General features: G+C 43.3%; 1 protein-coding gene across 3 annotated transcripts in view; it reads right to left on the reverse strand.

Annotated features, from left to right (window-relative positions):
• LOC139267267 (ras GTPase-activating protein 1-like) overlaps positions 1-18428 on the reverse strand; it is a 237031-nt gene that overhangs the window by 48198 nt on the left and 170405 nt on the right. For all 3 annotated transcript variants that reach the window (XM_070885318.1, XM_070885309.1, XM_070885326.1), the window contains exons 15-19: positions 14850-14926; positions 12831-13003; positions 10040-10199; positions 6386-6528; positions 3946-4061 (exon numbers count right to left, since the gene is read on the reverse strand). In XM_070885318.1, the coding sequence (XP_070741419.1) occupies positions 3946-4061; positions 6386-6528; positions 10040-10199; positions 12831-13003; positions 14850-14926 (669 nt within the window). The remainder of the gene's footprint in view (positions 1-3945; positions 4062-6385; positions 6529-10039; positions 10200-12830; positions 13004-14849; positions 14927-18428) is intronic.

Here is an 18428-nt window from a genome sequence, read left to right on the forward strand (position 1 = left end):
CTCTTGCATACTGCCCTATTCTTCAAGATCATGGGGCATTTGACAATTCGGAAGGACAGACAGAAAGGAAAAGGAGGTGGGGTAGCATTGTTAATAAAGGATGAGATCAGTGCAGTAGTGATATTGGTTCAGAAGATCACAATGTAGAATCAGTTTAGGTGGAGATAAGGAATAATAAAGGGAAAAAGTCGCTGCTGGGCGTAAGTCCCCTAACGTAGCTACACTGTTGGACGGAGTATAAATTAATAATGGAGGCTTGTAATAAAGGAACGGCAATAATCATGGGTGATTTTAATCTACATATTGATTGGACAAAGCAAATTGGCCAGGGTAGCCTTGAGGAAGAGCTTATAGAGTGCATCCGGGATAGTTTCCTTGAACAGTACGTTGCAGAACTAACCAGAGAGCAGGCTATCTTAGATCTAGTACTGTGTAATAAGGCAGGATTAATAAATGATCTCGTAATAAAAGAGCCTCCAGGAATGAGTGACCATAATATGGTTGAATTTCAAATTCAGTTGGAGGGTGAGAAAGTTGGTTCTAAACCAGGGTCCTAAGCTTAAATCATAGGCAGTCCCTCGGAATCAAGGAAGACTTGCTTCCACTCCCAAAGTGAGTTCTCTGATGGCTGAACAATCCAATATGAGAGCCACAGACCCTGTTACAGGTGGGACAGACATTAGTCGAGGGAAAGGGTCGGTGGGGCTGGTTTGCTGCACGCTCCTTCCACTGCCTGCGCTTGACCTCTTCACGCTCTTTGCGTTGAGACTCGAAGAGCTCAACGCCCTTCCGGATGCACTTTCTCCACCTCGGGCGGTCTTCGGCCAGGGTCTCCCAGGTATCAGTGGTGATGTCGCACTTTACCAGGGAGGCTTTGAGGGTGTCCTGGGAACGTTTCCACTGCTCACCTTTGGCTTGTTTACCATGAAGGAGCTCCGCATAAAGCATTTGCTTAGGGAGTCTCGTATCTGGCATGCGAACTATATGGCCTGCCCAATGAAGCAGATAGAGTGTGGTCAGTGCTTCAATACTGGGGATGTTAGCCTGGTCGAGGACACTGATGTTGGTGCGCCTGTCCTCCCAGGGGATTTGCAGGATCTCGCGGAGACATCGTTGGTGATATATCTCCAGCGACTTGAGGTGCCTTCTATACATCGTCCATGCCTCAGATCCATACAGGAGGGTGGGTATTACTACAGCCCTGTAGACCATGAGCTTGGTGGTAGATTTGAGGACCTGGTCTTCAAACACTCTTTTCCTCAGACGGCCGAAGGCTGCACTGGAGGCGATGTTGAATCTCCGCATCAATGTCTGCCTTTGTTGATAAGAGGCTCCCGAGATATGGGAAATGGTCCACGTTGTCGGGGGCCACGCTGTAAATAAGGAGACTACAAAGGTATGAGGGCAGAGTTGGCTAAAGTAGATTGGGAAAATGGACTAAAGAAGGGGACGGTTGATGAGCAGTGGCAAACATTTAAGGAGATAGTTTATAACTCGCAACAAAAATATATCCCAATGAGAAGGAAAGACTAAGAGAAGGGATAACCATCCGTGGCTAACTAAGGAAATAACAGAGGGTATCAAATTGAAAACAAAGGCATATAATGTGGCCAAGACTAGTGGGAGGCCAGAGGATTAGAACATTTTTAAAAGCCAGCAGAGAACGACTAAAAAAATGATTGAGAGGGAAGATAGATTATGAAAGTAAACTTAGCACAAAATATAAAAACAGATAGTAAGAATTTCTACAGGTACATAAAAAGTAAAAGAGTGGCTAAAGTAAATGTTGATCCCCTGGAGGATGAGACTTGGGAATTAATAATGGAGAACAGGGAAATGGCAGAGACATTGAACAAATATTTTGTGTCGGTCTTCACGGTAGAAGACACTAAAAACATCCCAATAGTGGATAATCAATGGGCTATAGGGAGGGAGGAACTTAACACAATCACTATCACTAATGAAGTAGTACTAGGTAAAATAATGGGACTAAAGGCAGACAAGTCCCCTGGACCTGATGGCTTACATCCTAGGGTCTTGAGAAGTGGCTGCAGATATAGTGGATGCATTGGTTGTAATCTACCAAAATTCCCTGGATTCTAGAGTGGTCCAAGCAGATTGGAAAGCTGCAAATGTAATGCCCCTATTTAAAAAAGGAGACAGATAAAAAGCAGTTAGCCTAACATCTGTCGTTGGAAAAATGCTCGGGGTCCAGGGGAGGCAAGAGTTCAGGGCCAGGGGCCCAGGGGCAGCATGGGCCAGCCCACACTGCGATAAGTGTGCGCACTAGGTCCGTGCAGCAGAGCTGGTCTCCAGTCGTCTTGGGTAATCCTTGCCACTGGATCAAGACTCTGTCAAGCCACCCTACGTTAAAAAAAATTCACGCACAGGCATCTTCCATCCTTCAGGATGTAGTTTGGGTCCTTCACTGAAACACCTGTGAACTCGTCCTCTTTTTGGAAGCAAGTCATCCTCGTTTTGAGCGACCGCCTATGATGATGATGATGATGATGATGTTGGAGTCCATTATTAAAAGAAGCAGTAGCAGGACAGTTGGAAAAGCATGATTCATTTAAGCAGAGTCAGCATTATGAAAGGGTAATCATGTTTGACAAATTTGCTGGAGTTCTTTGAGGATGTAACGAGCAGGATGAATAAGGGGAACCAATGGATGTGGTATATTTGGATTTCCAGAAGGCATTCGATAAGGTGCCATGCAAGAGGTTACTGCACAAGATAAAAGCTCACGGGGTTGGAGGTAATACATTAGCATGGATAGAGGATTGGTTTAACAACAGAAAACAGAGTCGGGATAAATGGATCATTTTCCGGCTGGCAAACAGTGACTAGTGGGGTGCCGCAGGAATTGGTGCTGGGTCCTCAGCTATTTACAATCAATATTAATGACTTGGATGAAGGGACCAAGCGTAATGTAGCCAAGTTTGCTGATGATACAAAGATGGGTGGGAAAGCAAATTGTGAGGAGGACACAAAAAATCTACAAAGGGATATAGACAGGCTAAGTGAGTAGGCAAACATTTGGCAGATGAAGTACAATGTGGGAAAATGTGAGGTTATCCACTTTGGCAGAAATAGTAGAAAAGCAAATTATAATTTAAATGGAGAAAAATTGCAAAGTGCTGCAGTACAGAGAGACCTGGGGGTCCTTGTGCATGAAACACAAAGCGTTTGTATACAGGTACAGCAACTAATCAGAAAGGCAAGTGGAATGTTGGCCTTTATTGCAAGGGGGATAGAGTATAAAAGCAGAGAATCCTGCTACAACTGTACAGGGTATTGGTGAGGCCACACCTGGAGTTCTGCATACAGTTTTAGTCTCCGTATTTAAGGAAAGATATACTTGCAGTGGAAGCTATTCAGAGAAGGTTCATTAGGTTGATTCCGGAGATGAGGAAGTTGACTTATGAAGACAGGTTTAGGTTGGGCCTATACACATTGGAGTTCAGAAGAATGAGAGGTGATCTTATCGAAACAGATAAGATAATGAGGGGGCTCGACAAGATGGATACAGAGAGGATATTTCCACTCATCGGGGAAACTAAAACTAGGGGACAGTGTTTTAGAATAAGGCGCCGCCCATTTAACACTGAAATGAGGAGGAATTTCTTCTCAGAGGGTTGTAAATCTATGGAATTCTCTGCTCCAGAGAGCTGTGGAGGCTGGGTCATTGAATATATTTAAGGAGGAGATAGACAGATTTTTGAGTAACAAGGGAGTAAAAGATTATGGGAGCAGGTAGGGAAGTGGAGCTGAGTCCATGATCAGATCATTCAAGTTCTTATTGAATGGCGGAGCAGGCCCGAGGGGCCGAATGGCGTAATCCTGCTCCTATTTCTTATGTTATCATTACAACAGTGTAATAGCAAATTTGAGATGTTTAACATTTTTTGTCAACAATATACAGCTACATATTGTGTTACTTACTGAGGCAGTTCTTCTGCAGCCATGAAAATCTTCTCCACCAATTCGGATAGGAGAGCCAGTAGGTGGGCCAAATTAGTGTTCACATCTTCATTTTTTTCAAGTTTGGAAGGATTTAGCTGTAAATCAGAGGCTTATTATATTATTTTTCGCAGTTCACGTGGCATAAATTGAAACAGACAATTTGTTGGGAAACAAGATGGTCTCTAAACAATGCATTAATGTTTATGTATGAAAAGAAATTAGAAAACAAAAATATAGCAAAATGTTTCTAGCAGTCACAAAACTATGTCAACAAATTATGATTGGATTCAGTGAAAACTGATTGATAGAGTATTCAAACGGGCTCATTTAGACAGACTGAAAATTCACAGACCCCCAAGTCAAGGCTGCTACATGCAGTTCGGCATGTTGCATTAACTCATCAATCAACTTGACATTTTCCGACCTTGGCTAGCGAGCCAATAAAACGTTAAAAGACTTTCAATTGAGCCAATGTCAAAGAAGGCGCGTTCTTTTCTGTAAATTGACCAGGCATAAATACAGCCATTTTGACCATGTGTCTCAGTAAGAACAAAGACCTGGCTTGAAGCCAAGCAGTTTGTTGCTCTCTGCCAAGATTAAAAAGTTAAAACTATCATCGGAGTTCGTATTTCATTGGAAATTAAGAGACTAACACTGATCCTTCAAATCCTTCCAATATTTTGTCCACGGGAAATATGACATGGTTATGGATTACTTGTATGTTTTGGATTAAATTCAAGTTTAAACAAGTTTGTTCTATTCCTCAATTATAGGGCTATAGTTAAGAGTCCAACTCCAATCCAGTATTGGTATTTTTGAAAATTAGATTTTACACAAAATGCTTCTGATGTACTGCCACAATCTGGTGGGTATTATGTCCATTGATTTTCAATTTCCAGCCATTAAAAGTAAAACCTAAAATAGACAATGAAGGTGAAAAGTGAAGTCCACATCTAACTCTGTATACTTCCAGTTCACTTTTAGGGTGCATAGTTTGCATCCAGCTTTCAGCCAGGCACTAATCTGTTTCACTGTCAGAGTTAAACCTTCAAGTATGTATGTATAAAATGACTGATTTTAAAGCATTGATTTTTTTAAATTACAAATGCATTGGTTATTCAGTGTATTCAAGTGCTGCACAGATTTGCTCCTTGGCCAGCCCTTGACCGTGGAAAGACAGATCTAATGTAATTTATGTTCAACTTAGGCAGTCTGTTTTTTTTGGCCATAGACCGGCGCTGCTGTAGCCGGCTGGTAGTTGGGACGGGATCTTTGTTACAGATGGTCGGCTCCTCTCCGAATAGCTGGCCCTGCGCTTTTCCACCTCACACTTCTGTTGCTGGCAGTTGCATTGCAAAAAAAAGTATTTTTTTCTTGTATTAGGATTTATTGGAACATTTGACAATAGATTTGGGAAATGTACATTCCCAAACACCAACATAAATGTGTGGGAGCCAGTGAAATATTAATTAAATTTGTACTTAATTAGGTCATTCTGTTCATCAGCAAATTTTACATAGCAAACAAAATCAGGAAAGCAACCATGAAACAGAAGAGTGCCATAGCTTCAGAGAGGACAAATCCAAAGATAGTTTGAGAAAAACTGCTGCTTTAGAGAAGGATTTCAGGTATAGCCAATAATAAGGCTACCAAAAATTGTTCCAATACCAGCACCAGAACTAGCCACTCCTACTATGGCAGCTCCAGCATTTGTATACCTCTCAACAGCAAAAGTGAGGACTGGTCACTTGCAGACAGTGCAAGGCTCAGTGGAACTGGGGGACATTTTCCAGACTGAGCTGGAAAATGGTCTACAAAGAGCTCCAGATCCATTGCGAGCCACTGCTGCAGCCGATATCACTTTAGCACAAGTGAACATCGCAATGGTGAAACATTCAAATCCGGACAGTCACCAGTTGAGACCGGCAAAAATCCACAGCAGCAGTCTTTTTCCCTCCCTCCTTCTCCTCTTCTTCTTCTTCCTGCAGCGCACAGCAGCTGCCACCACTGCATTCCTGCCCCATTTAGCGTGCCCCACCGCTCTGCACCGACTTGCTCTTGATCACCAATGGGTTTTTTCCTCCGCAGACCCCCTGGGAAGTCTCTACAGACCCCAGTTTGAGAACCACTGATCTAGGCACTCGCCGGTCACTTTTTACACGTGGTTTGATATTGAACTGCATTTATATCCCATATGATGTGAAATTGAAAGGAGTCAAGACTTCCTCCTCTAGGGAGTCTTGTACAGATTCTCCTCAAAGTCAAGTTGGGCCCCAACTCCAGATATACACTTCAACTTTTAGTGTTGATGTAAAATGGAAAATGCTACTTATTGATATTAAAATTGTAATATAAATGCACTCAAATATATTAGCCTAGCCCTTGCTACTGCAATCTTTATAATAGTCCAGTACCTTACCTCACATGACTGCTTACTCTCCATTATCTTTAGGATGGTTTCTTTCAGAGCATGATGAATGAATGGTGTTGCTGTTGATTTCATGTATTGTTCCATAAGTGTGCTTGCCAAGGTTGTGGCACGGAAGAGAGTGGTAGATTCATCTGAAGGAAAGTCACAAATAATATGTTAAAAATGTAGGTGTTGCCACTTTTTGCCAAATTCTAAACCTGTGAAGCAGAGAAGGCAGGACGAGTGTAGGATCCTGCGTTGAATTCATAGATATGCTTTTGCAAGATAAAATTTCAACAAACCCTCAAACTCACGAAGTTGATTTAAAAAAAACATTACTTTGCTAAAATGGATTGTTGACAGAAATTTCCAGCTTAACAAAAACAGCTTCCAATCATAAATCCAGCCCACTGTTGTTAAAGCATAGTAACTCCCAGCAATGTTAATATACAAGGCTGGCTGTCTAGAGATGTACTGAAAGTGACTCGGGCTAAAAACACACTATTGACAATTGGAGCCTGTTGATGGTACAAGATAGTGGCAGATGAGGAAAGCCATTCAGCCATTCTTAGTTCATTCCTCCATAAAGACCCCAAATTCCTCCATTGCAGCATCAAATTGAATTGTCTTCCCCTGGGTCTTGGGGACCAGAACTGGAAACTTTGATGACAATTTCCTCGGACTTGCATTCTGCTGTTTTAGTTACATTGTCCAATGTTCTATTAGCTTTGTTGATTGCTAGTCTACACTGGTTGGACCTATTGATTGCTAATTTTACAGACTCCTAGGTTCATTTCCATTTAATCTGTAGCTATTTAAATGCTATTTTATATACGCCAACCATTTTTCTTCTTGTATACAGTGCTATTTAACTGCCATTGTTCTGCCTATTTACATATTTTGTCCAATTCATTCTGCAATTTCTGGGGTGCCTCCTCAGATGCAACTACCCGACCTAGTTTGGTATCAGGTTTCTGAATTCAAGTTGTTACTGTAAATTTGAAATAATAGTCATCACAACACAGATTTGGCTCGAGATGATGCTCCTTGCGATGGATAATAATGTTCAACTCCTGGAAAATGGCAAGTAACAGCTAGACAGCTGCCCGAGTGGTCTCTCGATAGGAAACTCTCAAACAATTTGTTAAAGTATAGATAGATATGCAAACATCACATTGTCGTGTTCTTTTATTATAGATAAGCATTTCCTGAACATTCTGGGGTTGAGGAAAGAATGAAGGTAAGTAGGCTTGTCAGAAAGATAAATCCAAGACACTGGTCTGAAAGTGCCACGGTAAAAGCAGGTATTCTTCAAAATCTAATGCTAAACATAACATCCGAACGACCAGAGTTATGTTACCAGCTTGAGCAGTTTCACGTGAAGGAACCAATTCAGTATTGTTTAGATCACAAATGAGAAGGTATCCTCTTAACTTTTTGGGAACTAAAAAGTAACAAGAGCAGCTTTTTCTTGAGCTGATGCACTTGAATAATTACCACACACAAACCATCTAACTTGGTCACTATTGTCACCAACTGAGACACTGGACCACATTTCAAAAACACAGAATTTCCACTCAGAAATATAGATGGTATCCCTTTGCCGAAAGTCTTCTGAATCCCAGAACAAATGTCCCCTACATGGCTTTGGCCCGGGGTGGGGGGGGGGGGGGAGGGAAGAGGGAACAATTAAGCTGGACATGAGTTTAGTACCAACTGCTCTGCAAGACTTCTGTCCAACTCTCCACTTCAAGTCTCAATACAGCTGCCACAAAAAATTGTTAATGAGGAGCTATTACTGTGATGGAAGATTCTCCTTCTTTGTGGCAATTTAAGAATGGCCCACTGGTTCTGTTGGTGGCACTTGTAATCTTCCAGCAACTCCTCTACTTATCTATCAAAGATTTGCTAGCCATCGAAGGACATCTGTAAAAGCTGCTACTGCATTTCTAGAGGGAAGCCCGAAAAATGCAGCCAAGCAGATCAGCTCAAGATTCTACACACAAGAGACTGAAAGGACATTTGCTGCAACACTGTGCTCTGGAGGGGATCTTCAGCCAAGATCCCTGAAAGATCCATGTCAGTCGTTGATACAGCGTCATGCTGGGACACCTGCTCGGAAGAAAACCAAGCCTTGAAAATTAGGTGGTACAGGTGCAGCTTCCCAAATCTGGAACCCTCGGGACCGATACCGGTCCAAAATCTGGCAAAACACAAAATCCGGAACGCCTTTCTGACGTCACGAAATCAGAAATACCCGAGCCCAGGTTCGGGTATTTCTGGATTTCAGAACGTCAGAAAGAGGGAGGGAGTGCTCGCGAAGAACTGGTCGGGCGGGCCGGCCAGGCCAGGCCAGAGGTCGGGCGGGCCGGCCAGGCCAGGCCAGAGGTCGGGCGGGCCGGCCAGGCCAGAGGTCGGGCGGGCCGGCCAGGCCAGGCCAGAGGTCGGGCGGGCCGGCCAGGCCAGAGGTCGGGCGGGCCGGCCAGGCCAGAGGTCGGGCGGGCCGGCCAGGCCAGGCCAGAGGTCGGGCGGGCCGGCCAGGCCAGAGGTCGGGCGGGCCGGCCAGGCCAGAGGTCGGGCGGGCCGGCCAGGCCAGAGGTCGGGCAGGCCGGCCAGGCCAGAGGTCAGGCAGGCCGGCCAGGCCAGAGGTCGGACAGGCGGCCAGGCCAGGCCAGAGGTCGGGCAGGAGGCCAGGCCAGAGGTCGGGCAGGCGGCCAGGCCAGAGGTCAGGCAGCGGTGAGGCGCAGCAGTGACTACACTCCAAAAAGTACTTCATTGGCTGTAAAGTGCTTTGAGATGTCCGATGGTCGTGAAAGGCGCTATGTAAAGCCAAGTCTTTCTTTTAACGCTTGCACAGGACATGACTCAATGCAAGATTGTATACAGGTTGAGGAGTTCTGGAATCCGGACCGATTGGCGGCAGAGTCGTCCGGAATCCGGACGTCTCAAAGTGCTTTACAGCCAATGAAGTACTTTTCGGAGTGTAGTCACTGTTGTAATGTGGGAAACGCGGCAGCTAATTTGTGCATAAGCAAGCTCCCACAAACAGCATTGTGATAATGACCAGATAGTCTGTTTTTGTGTTATGTTGATTGAGGGATAAATATTGGCCAGGACACCGGGGATAACTCCCCTGCTCTTCTTCGAAATAGTGCCATGGGATCTTTTACATCCACTTGAGAGAACAGACGGGGCCTCTGTTTAACGTCTCATCCGAAAGACGGCACCTCCAACATTGCAGCACTCCCTCAGCACCCAAGGTCGAGATTGATCTTACCAATAGCATTTACTGTTCCAAGTTTGTAGCTCAGTTCAATGAAAGTCACAATGTGCACCTTCCATTATGTAAAAAGTGTGACCTTCACTCAGCTGAGAGCTGTGGAGCAGGAGCAGCAAGCTGGAACAGTAAAATTGTGATCTTTAAGATTTAGCCATTAAAAAAGTAGTTTAAAACTAAGTTTAAACTAAGCTATAAATTCAAACGTACTCAATTGAAAATACAACAGCAACTTGCATTTTTTTTTTTAAAAACAGCACACGTCATGTACAAGAAAATGTCTCAAAGTGCTTTACACTGACCAAATGAATGTACATAACAAATGTATTTAATCCGATAAGGAACCTATAATGAATAGATTAGTGATTTAGGTATAGTAGGCCTACCTTCCATGCTAATTTCTCTGTCATTTAGTATTCGTAGTAACAGTGACTCAAGCTTCTCATGCCGAAAAATTCTCAGTAGAATACTGGCCAATAATGTGCGATCCTGACCACACACATGGGATAAGGCATAAATCACATGGAATTCTTTCTGAAGAATAAGCTAAAAATGAAATATTTGAAGATGATAAATTGAACAGAATGCAACATACCTTTTAATATAAGCTTAATAAGAACACTAAGTTTATGTAGACTTTAAAATTCTGTGGAAACATGATGGAAGTTAATTAAGTTTGATGTGAAGGTCTGGTACTGGGAAGGATCCATAATACAAATTTGATGTCAGAAGCTAGCATTAACCAGAAGCTTCAGAATTGAAGTTCACCAAGCTAGACCTGATTAAGCTGTTTTTCCAAGAGGATAACAGTGATGCAGAAATACCAATTATTTACATTTCTTAAAGGACAGTGTCCCAGGTGATTCCTCCTCCCTTTGAAATAACTGTATTTCTATTTTTATGTGGTAATTGAGGGAATAAAGATATTTTTCTTGCCTTAGGAGTAGTGTGTACCTGGAATTGAAACCAAATCTCTTAACGGATATCCACATATGTACAATGCTGCAGTGGGCACTGGGGAGTGATCAACAGTGGGAACTCAGACTAATTCAATTCAGGAATTCTGGGTGTAATTGTAGTAGCCCTACCACCACTCCACTAAGATCAGCTAATTTAGTACAAGGCAGGGATCAAACCGGGAACTTTCTTGGTTTCTAGTTTTGAACAAGCTGCAATTTCCTCCAGCTAAACATTGGAAAGACCAAAACCATTGTCTTTGTCACCCGCCACAAAGTCTATACCCCGGCCATCGACTCCACCTCCCTACCCAAACACTGACTCAAGTTGAACCAGACTGTTCCTAACCTATTCAATCTTGAGTTCAACTTCCGACCACATATCCTCGCCATCACAATGACCATCTACTTCCATATAATCCACCTTCACTCCCGACTGCAGCTCATCTGCCACTGAAACATTCATCCAAGTCTTTGTCACTCCCAGACACAACCATTCCAAAGCTCTCCAGTCTGGCCTCCCATACACCATCCTTCGTAAACTACAGCTCACCCAAAACTGCACTGTCCTTATCATATCTTGCACTATGTCACGCATTACTTCAGTCCTTGCTAACCATCCCCCAGTGCTTCAAATTTAAACCCCTCACCCATATCTTTAAATCCCTCCATGGCTATGCCCCATCTAATCTCAAACCTCGAGCATTATACCCAAACCCCAAATGCGCTGTTCCACTGACTCTGGACTCTTGTGGTCCCCCCATCCTCCTTCATGTTATTGAAGGTTGTGCCTTAAGCCACCTAGGCACAACATTAGAATTCCCTCTCTAAACCTTTCCACCTCCCTCTCTTTTGGCTCAGTATCCAGTTTCTTCCTTCCTAGATGCATTTTGGGACTATTTCTACTTTAAAAGCACTGCAAAATTTTGTTGGTCTCACGGCATAGCTACTCAATGCACAAATTCATTTAAAATTAATTCAGACTAAATTTGGAAGGGGAACTGCTAATGCTTCATGGGATATGAAAGGAGCTGCTGATTAATGAGTATACTCATGTACAGAGCCTAGACAAAGTGTGCCTGGATGAATAAATTCATTCGTGGCATACTAATGGTTAAAATTATACTGCTAGTTAACCAAAATTTACTTCTAGTCAATCACCTGGGCACTTTTCTAGAATGCTCCTGCAATCTTAAACTAAATCCAGCAGCATCCAGTCACATAGGCAGAGAACAAGACAGAGAACAGAGCAAAACTAAATAATCGAGACTTTGTCAGGAGCTGTCATTATTTCTGGGTAAAACAGAAAAAAATAATTGATACAGGTGAGAAATAAAAAATTAAACAAAGGTACAGGAGCAGGCCATTCATTCTCTCGAGCTTGGGGTGGGGGGGGGGGGGGCGGGGTGGAGAAGAGAAGACCATCTGAGAGAAGGAAATTTAAAAGGGGCACACCAGACAGAACCAAAAAAAAGGAAAGTGGTGGAGGGGAAGACGATAGCGGACAAGGGGAGGAAAAGGAAAAGGGCAAGGAGAGGAGGACGACAGTTTTGCCTCAGCCTGGGTAGTGAGGGTTGTTTGAGTTGAATTTTGTTGCAATGGATGAGATAGGAGTTAATTTGGGCCTGAGTAATAGGTCATTATTTTTGTTTCAACGGGGATGAGGTTTTCTAACTTGCTTTTCTATTCACCGTTGGGCGTGTCCTTGGTTAACCAGTCATGCTCTGAGGAATCCAGGCATTATTTTGTTTAAAGTTTTGCAGATAGCAGGTTCGGTGCATTTAAATTTAAAGGGCCTTTTATTCAATTTCTTTTTTAAAAACTCTATTAGGTCAGCCCTCAGTCTTCTTTTTTCTACAGAAAAGTACTCCAGTATGTTTAGTTTATCGTGTTAGTTATAACCTCTCAGTTCTGGTACCATTCTTGTAAATCTTTTCTTTTTTTTTGCATCTTCTCCAGTGCCTCTATATTCTTTTTGTAATATGTAGAACAGAACTGTGCACAGTGCCAAGGTATTATACAATTAGTTTAGTCTGTTTGTTCAGGCCTTTTCATAGAACATTATGCCCGTGGTGCCACCTATAGGTACAAACGATTCCTTAGAAATGTTGTCAGTACACTTGATTATTAATATTTGATAGATGTTGATGGCCAATTCTTTGATTAAAAATTGCACAACACTATGAATACATAGAGCACTAAAAACAAAGAAATGCAATACCTCTTTGAACTCACTGTATTCCTCTTCCGGCATGATTTTTTCCAACGAATATCGTGCTCTTACACGTAGAGAACCAGGTTCAATTCCTTTTAGTGGAAAATGTGAACTGAGAGGGAACCATTCATCGATCAGCTGCCCTTTCTGTAACCTACTCAACTGACAGCGCATGAATACTGAAAAACAAAAGTTCATGTTAGTCCAGTTCAAATCTTTAATTTTCAACAGATTAATTCAAAACTGTTATCAATACAGAGGAAATATTTTGGCATCAAGTTCTGGATGTTCCATAACTTTCTTCAGCTGAACATAAGCAAGACTGAATCATCCGGTTTGCCATCCACCAAAAACTGAGCACCCTAGCCTTCAATTCTATCCCCCTCCCAGGTCTGTTTGCAAGCTGAGCTTCAAACTGAAGTATAATGTGGATAAATGTGAGGTTATCCACTTTGGTGGTAAAAACAGAGAGACAGACTATTATCTGAATGGTGACAGATTAGGAAAAGGGGAGGTGCAACGAGACCTGGGTGTCGTGGTACATCATTGAAGGTTGGCATGCAGGTGCAGCAGGCGGTTAAGAAAGCAAATGGCATGTTGGCCTTCATAGCGAGGGGATTTGAGTACAGGGGCAGGGAGGTGTTGCTACAGTTGTACAGGGCATTGGTGAGGCCACACCTGGAGTATTGTGTACAGTTTTGGTCTCCTAACCTGAGGAAGGACATTCTTGCTATTGAGGGAGTGCAGCGAAGGTTCACCAGACTGATTCCCGGGATGGCGGGACTGACCTATCAAGAAAGACTGGATCAACTGGGCTTGTATTCACTGGAATTCAGAAGAATGAGAGGGGACCTCATAGAAATATTTAAAATTCTGACGGGGTTAGACAGGTTAGATGCAGGAAGAATGTTCCCAATGTTGGGGAAGTCCAGAACCAGAGGTCACAGTCTAAGGATAAGGGGTAAGCCATTTAGGACCGAGATGCGGAGGAACTTCTTCACCCAGAGAGTGGTGAACCTGTGGAATTCTCTACCACAGAAAGTTGTTGAGGCCAATTCACTAAATATATTCAAAAAGGAGTTAGATGAGGTCCTTACTACTAGGGGGATCAAGGGGTATGGCGAGAAAGCAGGAATGGGGTACTGAAGTTGAATGTTCAGCCATGAACTCATTGAATGGCGGTGCAGGCTAGAAGGGCCGAATGGCCTACTCCTGCACCTATTTTCTATGTTTCCACATTCTAACTGTCAACAAGATCACCTATTTTCCGCAAATCACTTGACTGCAACACTAACATAACCTCATTGCCGCTGAAACTCTCAAATTTTTGTGGGGGTAGAAGAAAGATGACAGATTTGGGTATGGGAAAGAGTGCACATTGGTGAGTCAGAATGACAAAGAAAGAGAATGAGCAAAAAAGTACACATGAAGCAGAGCGCTGTGAGAGCACACACATGATTGCCTGAATGAGAGAGTAGGCACCAAAGATAGCATATGATTAATTTAGTGAGAAAAGAAAAAGAATAAATTGATGGACATGCAGAGGACAATGAGTGACTGAGCCAGCAAGCAAGCATGGGTGTGAGAGAATGATAGATCAAAACAAAATGACCATGAGAGTGAAAGAGAAGTAGACAAAAACAGAGGAGAAAGAAATTAATGTTAATGCAGTATTTCCTAAGTTCAACCCCTAACCTTGTCATCTTTCCAGACTTGGACTTGGCAAAAGATTGCAGCTCTACTTCTGAGCTCAATTTTGCATTCTCCAACTTTTTCAAAACTCTGTCACTCACCTTTGTCTACTACACATCTCTCTCTCCCCCCATTTGCTTCACAAACAATGGTCACCTTACTGAGCAGTTCTTCCGGTATCTTACCCTGCTTACAGGTCTCTTAAGTTATAGGACTGCTGGATCTTGGTACAAGCTAATATTTTATGTTGTGACAAAAAATGCACACTCAATCCAAGGACTGAATTTTTGGGTGAAAAGTAAACTTCTTCCACTCGCAGTCAAAAATACTTACAGATATCAGGATCCTTGCTTTTCTTTGTTCTGTTACTGAGACTTATCTCAAATCTGTTTATATCTGCTGAGAGATCACTAGGGAAATGAAGGTTTAAAGAATTTAAGAACTTTGCAAACTTAGCAAGTTTTACATCACATGCTTTATCTGTGCTATAAACAGCATGCACTTTTAAATTGTAGAAGCTACAGCATCATGCTATTTTAGGTAAAAATAAATCTTGGAATTCACTTAATAAAGCAGAATCGGAGAAGTCTAACTTTAAGTAAGCTAATGGAAATTTAGGAGTAATCCTTTTCACCCTCTGTGCTACCGTACAAAGAATTACTCACTTAACAAGCGGTTAGCATGCCCAAATTATAAGAACGCAGCTAGTTGCACTAGAAAATGCTCTGATAGGTTCTCCATAATCTGTGTGTTGATTGGTTCCCTTGGAGGATAAGCCACACCAAAAGTTTCTCTGGAATGTGTAATTGGAACTGCCCACCCAAGTTCTGAGTAATTTGAGCCAGAGAGCTTCCCCCCTCCCCCCGTCAGCCCAAGTTCAATCCTCCCGTCCCAGCCCCTGCCCCCGTCCTTACCCCCCACCCCACCATTGACGGGGCATTGTGTGTGGGTAACAGATTGTCAGGTATGAAATGAATAGTGAAAGTGTCGTGACTTCCGGATTTCATCCACACCAATGACGTCCCTCATCATACACGCACCGAGCTTTCCGAGGAATCGGGTGTGGGTGTAAAGGGGGTTGGAAGGTGGTGATCCGTCTTCCAGAGTTGTCGGCCTCCCTCCCTCCCTCCGCCCCAGGTCTCTGTCTCTCTCTCCCCCCTAGAGTCAGTCTCTCTCTCTCTCTTGCCCCCCCCCAGTCTCTCTTGCCTGCCCCTCCCACCCCCCCAATCAGTCTCTCTCTTGGCCCGGCCCCACCCCCCCCCCGAGAATCTCTCTCTTCCCCCGCCCCCTTTTTTTATGTTTTCTCTCCCAAGGCTGTGAAAATTTTCCAAATAATGCAAAAGCTAGAAATAGCTCCAGCTCCACGCGGCTGTCTGTCTTGCATCCCTACATCCGACTTCTGGCATCTTCATACGTCGCATTGCACATGCGTGACCGAATCGAGGGCCCATGCTCAAAAAGGGGGCGGAGTCCAATGCGCGCATGCGCAGGACACAGAAAAACCTAGTGCAAATAGTCACTCTGAAATTATAATGCCTGTTTCTGTACTGGAGGTCATTTCTGAAGGAAACAAAAGAACTGATAGACACTATGTGGACCAAGTTATTAGCTCAGGGACAGGCGAACATCGGAGGAGACAAGTGCAAGTAGAGGGAGATTCAATAATATGGGGACACATAGGCATGTCTGTGGTGGTGACTTTAGACTCCAGATAGTTCTGATGCCAGAGTGAAGGACATCAAGCAACATATGGATAGACTTTTGGGAGAGTTGGGTGAGCAGCAAATGGTGAGAATCGAGGAGGAAGAAAGTTAAAAGGAAAACATGAAGGTACGTATTCTCAGGAATACTAGTTGTGTAATGTGTTAAGCCATATAGGCAGAAAAAAGTTAGGCAGCTGAATGTACGTTTGGAAGAGTAATGTTTGAAGATCCAAATACACTACATCTACTGGTTCCCTATTATCTACCCTATTATAACCTCAAAAAACTCGACAGATTTGTTGAACACTATTCCCTTTTCATAACTCCATGTTGACTCTGCCCAATCACATTAGGATTTAAAAAAAAAAAAGTACCCTGTTACCACGTAATAGATTCTAGCATTTTCTCTACGACTGTTGTCAGGCTAACTGAACTGTTCTCCGTTTTCTGCCTCCCTCCTTTCTTGAATAAGTTGGGTTACAGTTGCGACCTTCCAATCATGTGGGGGAGCATTCTAAATTTTAGGGAATTCTGAAAGATCAAAACCATGCATCCAGTATCTCTGTAGCCACCTCTTCCAAATCCTTAGGATATAGGCCATCAAGTCCAGGGAATTTGTTGGTTCTCAGTCCCATTAATTTCTCCAGTACTCATCATCATCATAGGCGGTCCCTCGAAACGAGGATGACTTGCTTCCATGCCAAAAAAGGATAAGTTCGCAGGTGTTTCAATGAAGGACCCGAACTACATCCTCAAGGGTGGAAGATGCCTGTGTGTGGATTTTTTTTTAACGTGTGGTGGCCGTTGCACACCAGCCACCACACGGGCTTGACAGAGCTAGGTCTTGGTCCAGTGGCAAGGATTAACCAAGACGACTGGAGACCAGCTCTGCTGGACCTAGTGCGCACACATATCGTAGTGTGGGCTGGCCTATGCTGCCCCTGGGCCCCGAACTCACGCCTCCCCTGGGCCCCGATCACATCTCCCCAGAGTCTCTCGCCGCTCCTGCTGTATCTGCCCACGCTCCAATCACCGACCTGGACCTTAATGACGTCACTCTTCGCTGCCGTCGCCCTCCTGCACCAGCTCGCGCTGCTCCCTGGAGTAGTATGCCTCCACGCCGCTCCTTTTATGGCCCCGACCTGCTGCTGGTGTTCTCATGCAAGTCGGGGCCTCCACGACTATTTCTTTACCAATACTAATTTCTTCAAGTTCCTCATTCACACTAGATCATTGGTTCCCCACCTTCTCATGTTTTTTGTGTCTTCTACCGTAAAGACAGATGCAAAGTATTTGTTTAATGTCTCTGCCATTTAATGGAGAAGAGGTTCCGAAGGATGGTGAAAGAGGTAAAAATACAAGTGAAAAGGACACTGATGAATATGAATCAAGTTAGGTTTTTAAGTGATGCATAAAAATGCACACATTAGAAATAAACTTGGAGGAATTGGAAGTATTAATTGGAATTGAGGGATTGACTTTGATAGCCTTGAAGGAATCTTGGCTTGTGCCAGAGTAGAACTATGAACTAAGTATTCCCAGCTATAACATTTTCAGGCAAGAGAGAAAGAAATAAAAGGAGGGATGGCCTGATTAATTAAAAATACAATTACAGCCATAGAAAGGAAAGTTTTAAAATTGATGGTGGTGCTCAGAGTCTGTCTTGGTTAAGTCAAGAAATAATAAGGAATTACAAAGTTATAAAGTTTTCACAGTACAGAAACAGGCCATGCGACCCAACAGTTCATTCCGGTGTTTAAGCTCCACATGAGCCTCCTCCTACCCCATTTTATACAACCCCAACATATTCTATTTCTTTCTATCTCATGTGCTTATCTAACCTCCCCTTGAATGCATCTATGCTATTTCGCTGTGGTAGCAAGTTCCACATTCTAACCACTCTCTGGGTAAAGAAGTTTTTCCTGAATTCTCTATTGGATTTATTAGTGACATCTTATATGTATGGCCCCTAGTTCTGGTCTCACCCATAAGTGGAATCATCTTCTCTACATCTACCCCATCAAACTCTTTCGTAATCTTAAAGACCTTTTATCAGGTCACCCCTCGGCTCTTTTCTAGAGAAAACAGATCCAGTCTGTTGAATTTTTCCAATAGGTATAATCTCTCCGTTCTGGCATCATTCCAGTAAATCTTTTTTGCACTCTCACCACTGTCTCTATATCCTTTTTTTTTAATATGGAGACCAGAA

Source organism: Pristiophorus japonicus, chromosome 1 (genome assembly GCF_044704955.1).
Source record: "Pristiophorus japonicus isolate sPriJap1 chromosome 1, sPriJap1.hap1, whole genome shotgun sequence".
NCBI classification, from domain to species: Eukaryota; Metazoa; Chordata; class Chondrichthyes; family Pristiophoridae; genus Pristiophorus; species Pristiophorus japonicus.